An 11,726-nucleotide genomic window follows, 5' to 3' on the forward strand; every position below is an offset into this window, starting at 1 on the left:
TGGCGGCCATTTTGTGCAAACCTGCGCAGACAGGACAGGGGCGCCCCTCGTACACTGATAGCCCGGTGTCATTATCCGACTCCCGCTTCGGGACGGCTAAACGTACCGATTCCTCTTCCTTCTCCATCCCGGTCGGCATCTGCGGTACTGCCCGGTTGATCGAGGCATATTCGTGCAGGTCGGGTAAATCCTCGCAGCGGAAGACGGGTAGAGGCTTGGCGGCGTCCAGCGCCCGCGCCCGAAACGACAGTTTACTCATTCTTATGATTAAAGACGCAGCATAAATCTACGTGATCCCATAAAAAGCGCAGCCGCTCCAGTTTTAGTTTTCATTGATGCGTCCGTGGTGCTCTCCAGGACGACGCCGGGAAGGCCCGGATCTCGGTCGCTCCCTCTCGATGTGTTTTTTCCCGTTGCTCCGCTCTCTCTCTCCCCGGCTCAGTACGCCATGGCCAACATGGCGGACATTAAAAACTCCGTAACCGTCCGCTCGCTCCTGGCGGCCCGGCCCCCCCTCCCGTCACGCGACAGCCATTCCCGCGCGGGCCCGCGCGCGTGCGCGTTCGCGTCGCCCCGGCGACAAGGTGGGGGGTGTTGGGTGTTGTGCGAGGGGCGGTGCGGACAGGGCGTGGGGTGTCTGCTGTTAACTATAAGAAAGTTGCGTTTTAGTGATTTTACAACACAAACGTGTATAAAATCTTTTTTTTAAAAAAAAAAAAAAACCAAAGGTGTTTATGTGCATATAATCCCCATATACAATAATTAGAAGTTATTAAAATCTAATAAAAATTAATACATGCTTTTCAAGAACAATTAAAATATATAAAAAATATCTTAATTTTGCATATCCAAATTTTGACAAATGACAACATAATGAATGTAGTAAATTGTTAAACCGGGAGGGCACACTTTGAGAAGTAGAGATTATTATGCCCGATATTAAAAAAAAAAAAAAGAACTTGACAGGGGGTGAAGCAAATTTTATATATTAGTCTGCAACCTGTTCGTCATCTACAAAAACCCACACGCTCTGTGGGCATTATGAGTACTTTTCATTTGGAACACCAGTATTTACAGTATTCACCAATAAGTTTGCTGTGTCTTAAGTCTAAAATTGCACCTGCAATTTAGTCTCCCAGATAAATTTTATGAAAACCGGAAGCTGCTCCGTTATTTTGTTTTTATATACATTCCCTCTTGTGGACAAATCTGTAATTACAAGATGCTCAAACCAAAGCCAGAACTGACAAACGGATACGCAGCTAAATGAACATTATGGGAAAATGGCTTGGGGGGTGGGGGGATAAAGAGCACAATAGGTATTCATTTGTTTTTGAACTTGTCCTGCTTAGTAAAAAAGCATGAGGGCACATTTCATTTTACCTGCATATTGTTAAATTTCCACATTTTTCCAGACTGGATGATATACTTTATAACTTCGTTGTTTATTTTTCCCTACACTTGAACTATTTCAACAGAATATAATCAAAACAGTCACGCAAAAAGTTCTCTCTGATTCAACCACACGCCCAGCTTCCTAAACACGTGACAGTCTGGATGTGATCTCAGCAGGTCCCCGTTACGGTGTAGGGTTGGTGTATTTCTTTATAAAGGCCAGTTTTAGGCCAAAACAGCAAAGGGGCCACTTTTACATCAAGCTGTTCAACAGACTTTCCCCCCTAATGTGACTGAAAGCTGTATGAATGAGAGAAAAAAAATGGTATTGTCCTTGTATAATTCTAAATGTGCAAAAGCATAGCCCCTTCCAAGAAGTCAAACTGCAACTTCCAGGATAGTTCTCCTAAAATTTCTTGTTACCTGCTGTCTACTGATACACCAGGCTGGAAAAGAACTTGAATGCATGTACACTGGACACAATATCCAGCTGAAGTATTCCACCATCTGGTCAATGGATTCAAGGTCACATGATGCTCGGACAAGGTGACAGGTAATGTAAGAATCTGTGAAGTACACACTGTAAACAGACATTAACTTTAGAAATACCAGATGACAACTTCTATGATTTTGGGTTTTATTCAGTCACTGAAGATGTAACACAGCATAAATGACAGAACACCCCTCCTGTCAGATGGACACCTTGGGTAACTTGCATAAGACCCATTCAACTAGGGCTATTTTACTCTATATTTACCAAAGCAATTCCCCATTGCAGAGGTGTACAGCATCACTGCACCTTCTGATGATGTCGACCACTACCTGGTCATGCATGCTAATTACTGACCAACACTTGACATGGAAATGTGTCAAGGATTTGGGGGCGGGGGGGAGATAGCTCTCAGGACACCTCGTATACAAAGTCAACAACACTTAACACTTGAGGCCCTGAGGGACCTCTCACCACTTTAAAAGAATGATACAGATCTGCCGTATCACCCATACTGCCGCAGTCAGAGCTCTGTTTTGGGAGAGCTGTACTCTCACTATTAGACCAGCCACCCCCTGCAATTCCACCTTCAGCAATTAGATGGCACCCAAGAGCTGGAAAAAGAAGGGAATAGTGCCATATGCAGTGTTCATTCGACCTGCTTCAAATACCAACCCCCCCCCCCCCCCAAAAAGACAGGCATTTTACAGGAGGATGCCCCCCCCCACCCTAACTGTCAGATAAATATAAGTGCAGCTTACCTGCCCATTCTGGGGGGAGTACACCCATCCTTGGCCCTAAATAGTCACATTCTTCAGGATATCTGAAGAGCATCATGGAGGCCTGCAAAGGAAAGATCCATAAATGGCAAGACATTTCAGTAGAATCGATGTGCTGCTGGGTCTCGTGAGATGTTTCCGGGAAGGACCCCGACCCAAACTCAAAAGTTCTCTTAAAAGTACCGTTACGTTTACTGTATTCTACGACCCAGACAGAGAAAGGGTACTGAAAAGAACACAGATTATGCAGAATACAGAACACAGTCGCCGTGCAAACGGCTAGTGTTGAGCTTCTGAGCATTTCAGAAGAACGTGAGGAGTGATGTCATTGCTGATGGTTCACTCCAGAAGAGAGCTATCCGAGGCACTCAGCAGTAACAGAGATGTGAATGTTTCCTGCCTCACACACTGGTGTCTCTGGCTTTGTTCAGGGCATGTGACACCAACAGGCCCCCAGATGGTGCTCCAGAGCAGAAGATCTCAGCCAGCAGGCTCAGCCCTGATGGGGGCACTGCAGCTGGCTCTCCAGCACGCGTCGCCATGGCTGCCGATGTTGCAGGGTAACGAACACTAACGGTGCGCCAATCACCTCCACACCAAGCAGCAGAGCCTCTAATGCAATGCAGAAATGAGGTCATGGCGATGACATCCGAAATGTGGCGTGTGCCACCTGCCACCTTGACAGGAAATAAGGGGTCAGATCACGTCGAGGGAAGCAAGGGGGGTGGGGTGGGGCGGGGCAAAATGAAGAGCAGCTTTTATCCTTCCATGCGAGGGCAGGAGATTTCAACCATTTTAACAAACATAAAGCAGTCCAATTGGCTTTACTGAAAGGTCACAGGTTTGAATCTCAATAGCTGGGTCAAAGTCAACCATGCCTTAGTAAAAGAGCTTCATGGGTTCGAATTAGCCAAGATTTTATATATATTTACACACACACACACACACACACACACACACACACACACACACACACACACACACACACCAAAAATACCATGAAGTATCAACAGTAGACAATGAAGGCTTTGATAACTCATTTCATAAAGTGATATTTTACAGAGGAACATTACAACAAATGCATACACCCAATTACAGATGGTGATAGCAGAACAAAGTCCATGTGTCTATGCGCAGACGTAACAGGAGCTCAGGCTGGGCTTCATGGAGAAATCGAACGTCACCCAGATGGGAAGTCCAATGCCCTGCTGTCCCATCAGTCTCCCTGCCCCCACCCCCCAAGGCTTCCCCTACCAGGAGCAACCTTGATGACCCAGACACCTTCATGCTCACAGAAGCATAATCTTAGGGGTCTCCCTGACCCCCGGAAGACATGACGGACTTGGGCTGGGTGATATGACCTCAAATTAATCAAATTAACTGAACATTTACCTCAATTACGATTAATGAACGATTATTTTGTTCCTGGTGTTTTTGTTTTTTGCCCTCATTTCATTGACAAGGTTTGTACTGTAAATATGGTCAACTATTGAAGCTGGGATTTGCTTTCCAATGAGAGATTGTCCATCTGTGTTTCCTTCAGTTGTTTTTAAATCAAAGATATACAATTTATGCTTATTCATTGTATATTTTGAAAAACTGAAAGCAAAGCACAAAAACATGAAATGAAAACGTCTTGTAAAAAAGGTCACAAGCAAGTTCCCTAAAAAGTAGAAAATAGTTTGCATTTCTTGCAAACATAAATCATTTATAGTGATCACATCTGTCTTGGTGAAATTGATCACTATAAAGCGGATGATCATCATAACAGATTCTTTTTCTTTATGTCTCAGGCAGATTACCATCTAATTCAGATTTGTATATTTATTACACAAATATAAGGTAATAAAACGTACAGTGTCGCTATTTTTTTTGACGATTTCAAAATACAGTACAGCTGTTTCAAATGCTTTTGAAATTACTGTACTGCACAAGTTAATGAACTGTGTAATATTCAAATACGCTACAATACAGTACTGTATATAAAATACTATATATACTGTATATAAAATACTTATTAGCTTATTGTACTTTTGCTACTGCATCTTGTTGGCTTGTTTTTGGCAGTTTATTATATGGTGTGATGAGTGTATATTTTTCATTGAGAGAAAATGACTTTTTCCCCCCGTCAGGTTTTCTGTGCATGCAGCATTAGCCTTAGGTAGCTAGCCAGAAGCAGACGGGTAACCGCAAGGCAATGTAGGGCTATCAAAGTAAAAAAAAATAATAAAAAAAAATACTGCAGTTTTATTTTTTCCATATATTATGTTTAAAAAGACCCAAAATGAATACTGTAAGCAGATTACTTAATGACTATGCAAATTGCTGAAACAGTATTTGTACAGGAATGATTCTGTCCCAAGCATTTTGATCCATAACAGCAGTTGATCACTATAAACATGATCACTATAAGCAGTCTCCACTGCATTTTAAATATTGCTAGTGTTGAAATGGTTTGGTGGTAGGGGTGGGTGATATACCGGTAGACACGACTAACCGGTAGAAATGTGTCAACCGATAGAGATTTTGGTCTATCGTCTTAATCGCAATTGAGATAACGTGACGTTGCACGTTAGGTAACCACGCAATACACATTCACTTTGACAATGGAAGAAGACGGTGCAGCGTTGAGTTTGCTTACATGTGACAAAACCAACAAAGAGGAGATTGTAAAGAATACTATACTGTCAGGCACTATGTTAGTACCTGTTGTTCTGAGAAAAAAAAACATAAAACTTACAATACATTGCAGTAAACAGTATGGTTGTTTTTTTTACTTAAAGTAATGCTGCAATTCACAGTTTAAATAAAATTACATTATATAAAAGTTTCTTTGTGTTTGAATTTTTATTTATGCATTTCCAGATACAAATTGCTATATTGTGATATATCGTTATCGAGGTAGAAAATTGCTTCAACCGTATTAGAAGATTTTGGTTATATCGCCCACCCCTACTTGGTGGTATTACCTTTAGTAGCTAGAACGGTTTTTCCACAGTGTTTCCATTTGACCTCTTTTTGTTGCAGTCTTCACTAGACCCACAATGTGTTCAGACAACAGACACAGCATTTTTCTTTGGTACAAGATGCTGGAGTTGCTCAGTCGGTCCACTCAGTGTTTGAGTTCTCCATGTTTCCATGTTGCAGACTGGACACGGCGGAGTCATGTGACAACACACGCGGTAGTATGTTTCTAAGGGGAAAGGACATAAACGAACAGTGGGGAAAGTATTAACAGAATTTTTTAAAAATGAAGTAAACCACATGGGCAAGATTACATTGATTAGAGATTCCAAATGTTGGTTTTGATTAATTTCAATTAATTGCCCAGCCATATGATGGACCATGTCAAGTGACAGGAAGTGTAACAAACAGAGAGCCTCTCTGACGCAACATCCTTTTAAATACCCACTGCGGCAGTCCAGGTGCTCGATTGCCTCATCACCATCTGTATTGCCCCCTCCCCAATCCATCTGAACTCATAATTAGGATTAACTGGTGCATTTTACACACTCACCATGAAATACCCTGGCATTTCAGATTTCTGACTTGCTGTACTTCTACGAAAGCTTTTGGCTCTTAATTATATAGTATAAATAATTAAGTACATCACTTGATAGCTATATACCTTTGAGTATTTAAATGGCTGGTTGATGCAAATTAAGCTGAATGATCTTTCTCCTCACCATTGTTCAAGGCCTACAAACAAAGTAAAATCAATGAAACACATTTGACATTTTTTTCCCACATAGTGAAATGGCACCTAATCCTCTGAAAGAAGCAATAGTTTTTGCCTTGGTAACTAGAACATCAGTTCATAATGTTGTAAAGATCCAATCAAACTGAATTAATTAGTGGGCTGGATGAGCCAGACACCACCCTACACTGTAAAGCAACAGCCACTTCACACAACCACAGGCCTAAAGTCCATCATCACTTAGGCCACCAGACTGCTTTTCATTAAAAATAATTCATCATTAAATCCATGGTTGCCTTGAGAACACTCTACGCTACGGAATACTTAATTTTCTTGCATGGATTCAAGACCCATTATTGTCTGGAGAACTTGCCTATATGACTCATCCATGGACACTGGGAGGGTTTTTAGTCCAGGAGAGATCAGCTTGGGACAGCCAGCACCCGGCACCAATACAGCGAACCACAGCCATCTGGCACATACCGAATCCCATTAACTGCACTCAATCGTGCTGGCATAATCAATTAAGAAGCTGAACGCAAGTACAATCATGCACTTGAGTCACTGGAGGTGGATAACGATGCAGTAGAAAGCCAGCACACTAGCTACCGTAGGCAACAAGGAGCTGGAGGTCCAACTGCACTGAGGCACATGTCAGGTGAATGAAAGCTAGTGGAGATCACTGAGCTTTGGTGTCCACCCTGCAAGCATCCTACCAACACCAGCACTGAGGACAAGACGAGAAGGACAGACCACAGAAAAACCTTTGACGTCATTGCTTTAACAGTAGAAAGATCCAATTCATTAAAAAACATTTGCTGGAACGAACAGATTCACCACAAGCATCCAAGTCATCCAAGCAGGCAGAAGGACTAACCAGCACAATGTTAGTCCAAACAACCCACTGCATACTCTGGGCCACCACAGGCTGTGCTGGCACCCAGTGAGTGAACTGCGGCCAGGACTCCGCCCACCAGGCATGTGACCACTCAAGAAGATTAAACCATCCCAACAGGCTAAAGACTGGCAAGCAGGCAGGGGGAAACATCTAAAATCGCAGTCCTCCCTCTCTGCCCTGCTTCGAACCTGTTAAAGGTAGACAGCTGGCTACCACATGGGCCAAGGAAACCCCACCAGAAATACAACTCACCCAGCCAAGACCAGCTAGCCCCTTAGCAAGCTTAGCTACCTGCCTCAAGACTGGTATTATGCAGAGACCATAGACCTTCCACCTATAATATGTGAAAGAACACTGAGGGAAAACTTTAATACCAAGGAGGCTATTCCAAACTACCACCAGGCAAACAATAAAAGGGGCATTAAATAAAATTTAGGCCGCGACTGGGAATTTGACTAGGTAAGGCTAAGCTAACCACTTCAGCACGTCGTACCAAAAATTTTAAGATCAAGAAACCAAACATCTCAGCCATATAGAGCATCACCACAGAGGACATTTAAGTGGGTAAGAGACAAGCCTGAAGTCCAGAACTACGGAGCCTCCACATCGAACAGCCGCATTTCAGAGCAACAGTCTCCATGTGCTTTTCCTCGGATTGAAATCAGATGGCTGCTACCACCAGCCAGGCAAATTCATTTACTCGTTCAAAGAAACCCTCTTTTTGCAACACCAGTGATTGCGACCCCAGCTGCGATAAATACATCCACACTTAATAGACACACCAGGAGCCTGATCCATCAAGCTGGTTCTTTAAAGTCAAAGGATTTTAACACCGTTTTTGTCGATTAGCTGACACTTATGATAATCAGTAATTTTTACCCATCTGTACCGATATCTTGCCAGAGCAAATGGCTCTTAAAGGCAGCTGAGCCCCTCCTGGCACTTATAGCCAGGCCCGAAAACCCTGTAGGACCTACAAACCCAGCTGAAATGTCAGTTTGTGTCTTACATTCCCTTTACTTACCAGTTGTTTTCTCCAAAGAGATGCACATTTGAGAGGACAGGGTGAGCCAGCTGCTGGAGAAACTGGAAGTTAAGGGCCTAGCTCAGGGGCCCAATGGTGACACCTTGCTGACTGGAGGATATGAACTGGCAAGCTTCTGATCACAGGCACTGCATCCTAACCCACAGAGCCACCACCGCCCTCTCACATATGTGTATGGTCTTAGCAGATATTTTGGCATTTGTTGGACGTTCGACTAACCTGTAAAAAAACAACTGCGAGCCACCCCTCTGTCTGTTGATTCCAGCCAAATCGTTCACCACAATCACCATGTTCAGGCTTGTTATGGCTTCCATTTTTCCAGCTGACTGCCACTAATGTGATTTTTAGCTCCGCACCCAGAAGCTGAATCACTTCGCCTCTGGTGGAAAGCAGCCTAGAGACAGAACTCAGGGCTTTCCACACCAACCAGCTCCATGCTACCAATTCAGTGCAAACCCAGAGACAAATGGGCTGCAGAAATACAGCCAACCGTGCATTACCCAACATGCCTTGCTGCCACTGCCAAACACTGTTCATCCCTACCAGAGAAGGGCAGGCTTTTACATGTCAGTAATACAGAAAACATCCAGGACGTTTTACGTAAAGCTGCACCCACCCCAAGCAGTAATTTTATAACCCCCCCCCCCCCCATTTCCATTACTGTACAAGCTGCCCCCCACTGGGCTGTTCAAAAATCTGAATTGTCCAGTTTCATGGAAAAATTTTAAGTACAGCTAAGAAAAGCACACCCTTTGCAGTACACAGCTCCATTTCAAACGAAACCTCAGCACTAGCAACAGCATTAAAATAGATGTATTAAGAGCTCTGAAGGTTTATCACATCTATACTGTAAAAATTTACATTCGCCTACTGTCAGTCAGGCCAGTTTATGACTAGGGACGTAACCTCCCAGAGAACAGCAGACTGCAATCCCCAGGGAGATTACAGCATTATATCTCACAGATATACTGCATGTATTGCCCTGTTCCACCAAACACTCTTCAGCTGCGGGGTATACAGGTCATATTTCTTTGAGCACAAAGGAAAAATTCGCTTCTGGATAGTTATTTTGTCCTCACCAATTCCCTTGTGCAGGAATATTGTTGGATATACATTTGAATCTCCAGATGGTATACTCCATTTTTTGCAGTACACATTTGAAAGAAAAAAAAAAACAACAATAATTAGGTCAAGTTCAGGAAATGTCATCTTGAAAGATTTCAAATCGGCAAAACAGACCTTAACATCGGCTCTTGAACGCATGCATGACCAGTAGCGGCTTAAATGCAGCCTGTGGACGATTTTCAATCATCTGCAATTAGATCCGGCGTCAGGAGGCATCTGGGGGTATATTCCCCTATGGATTTATTTAAGATGATGAGCAGACAAGGCGACCCCGGACTGATAGCTCAGATCTGACGCATGTCACATTACGGTGTCACAACGGACTATGCCCCACTTCTATTTGTCATTAAATTTTTTAAATTATTCGCATGTGTATTCGCACAGCGCCACCCTGAAAACCAAAAAGCCAAAAATGATTCCACACCGAACCGCGTGCCCCCCTTTCCCTCCTCCCTCCCTAATCATAGTTTTGACATGAAACACTAAACGGGTTTTTTGCTAACTAGTTGCTCAGCTAGTTGACGTTAACCGCGCATTTACTGACCAGTCTCTCAGCTAGTTAACATGAAACGCTCACTTAACACGGCACGTTACCCACGATATGTCAACACGCCAACCTCCACCTTTAACACAAGGGCAGCCCCCCTCGCACCCACCACGCAAAATCCGGGAAAAGAAAAGCATTTTCATAGCATGTCCACGGCCGCTTATCCATATCGACACACCATTTTAAATTTATTTTATTTTAATTATATTTTAAAGACACACGCGTGTATTGCGCGCACCCAGACAAAGGTGAAGCGGCTGCGCGCTGCGTACGCAGTTTGCGTTGCGGCTCCGGGGGGCTCCGGTCGGCCGGGGCGGGGGGGAGAAGTCGGACAAGACAAACCAGCAAGTTTACCCCCCCACCACCCATTATAAGATTCGAGCAAAAAAAGACGGCGTCACCTTCCTTTACTTAGATCGCGGCCGACTCTTTGTCCATAATCGGGGCGATATTTGCGCAAGGAATTACTGATAAAAAAAACACCCAGCAGCGCACTTTGGCTCAACATTCAACAGAGGAGGAATAAAAATACAATTAAAATGAAGTATTGTCTTGACGCGACAACCATGGGTGGAATTAATACATATGTAGCCAAGCCGGAGAGACATAATGCTCGCTACACATGAGCACACGTAGAAAATGGCAATCGGTAGTACAACTGTGACACGCCAGTACTGGACGAGATTATAATGCGAAAAATATAAATGATATATAAAAATCAGCAAGAACTTACCAGTAACGCCGCGAATGGGAGATGGAAATCATACTCAACATTCTAACTAGCTGTCCTGGCCAACTAGGTTATCAAAAAGAAAAAAAAAACGAGACTGGTAGGTGTTTGGCAAAGAGCAAACGCCATGCAGCAGAATAACTGGGAGACATTTGTCGGGCTCCCTCCGGACACCATCTCCGGGGGCGAAGCGATCTCCCAGACCCGCCGAACCGACACGCGTCTTGGTGCCTGTAAAATATTATGGAAATCAACGGGAGGGTTTGAAGGAGGGGGGAGGGGGCGGCTGGAAAGAGCACCGGGGAGATTAAAGCTGATCAAGCCGGAGGAATACACTCCGGTATGGGGTTAACAACTTTGCGATGGCGAAACGAGCGCGCTGCGATTGGACGGCGAGTGGCACCAATCACCTGTGGAGAGACGGGGGCTGATGAGCTCAGTCAGCAGCCAAAGTTAGGGGTTAGACTTCCCCCTCCCCCCGGGTCGCTCCACGGATCGCACAAACGGGTCAGCAACATGTGATCCGGGCCGGACCGGTACCGCGATACCGAGAGCAGACCCCCTCCCCCGGCAAGCAGCCCCGTGGTGCGACAAGGTTATAAAACAGCGCAAAGGGCGCGACTTTGTCCAGTGTGTTTTATATGTTTAAAAAAAACCCCGAGGTTCAAGTTTTAAAATGACATTTACAATGAGCGTGCTGCTGGCAAATGCAGTGTACGGTGTTTCCTACTGCAATTTTCCGACTGCAAGTCAACGTCTTTAACCGCAGCACCACCTGCTTTTAAGTCCTTAAACATTTTTTTTACATTAATACGATACAACGGCATGAAGCTTATCAAAGAATCAGATTTTCTTTTATTTTGTTTTACTTTTATTTCCTCTTTACGTTCTTATATGTTCGTGCACTTATTTAAAAAGCCATATATATATATGAATATATATATATATGAATATATATATATATATTCAATAGGCCTATGTGACACACAGGCACACACACACAACGGATCTTTAGAGACA

At 43.9% G+C, this 11,726-nt stretch overlaps 1 protein-coding gene across 5 annotated transcripts in view; it reads right to left on the reverse strand.

Moving 5' to 3' along the window:
• Window positions 1-11,046, reverse strand: part of LOC111858537 (enhancer of polycomb homolog 1) — a 47,735-nt gene extending 36,689 nt beyond the window's left edge. The window contains exons 1-2 of one of the 5 annotated variants that reach the window (XM_023840387.2): window positions 10,710-11,046; window positions 2,647-2,728 (exon numbers count right to left, since the gene is read on the reverse strand). Coding sequence is in view for 1 of the 5 variants with exons in the window: in XM_023840386.2 (XP_023696154.2) it covers window positions 107-259 (153 nt within the window). In the remaining 4 variants the exon portion in view is untranslated. Of the gene's footprint in view, window positions 1-106; window positions 509-2,646; window positions 3,135-5,633; window positions 8,893-9,543; window positions 9,903-10,709 lie in introns of those variants that run through there. The other 4 variants (XM_072713712.1, XM_023840388.2, XM_023840389.2 and 1 more) reach the window with 4 other exon arrangements.
• Window positions 11,047-11,726: the final 680 nt, after the last annotated feature.

This window comes from Paramormyrops kingsleyae, chromosome 1, assembly GCF_048594095.1.
Source record: "Paramormyrops kingsleyae isolate MSU_618 chromosome 1, PKINGS_0.4, whole genome shotgun sequence".
Lineage (NCBI taxonomy): Eukaryota > Metazoa > Chordata > Actinopteri > Osteoglossiformes > Mormyridae > Paramormyrops > Paramormyrops kingsleyae.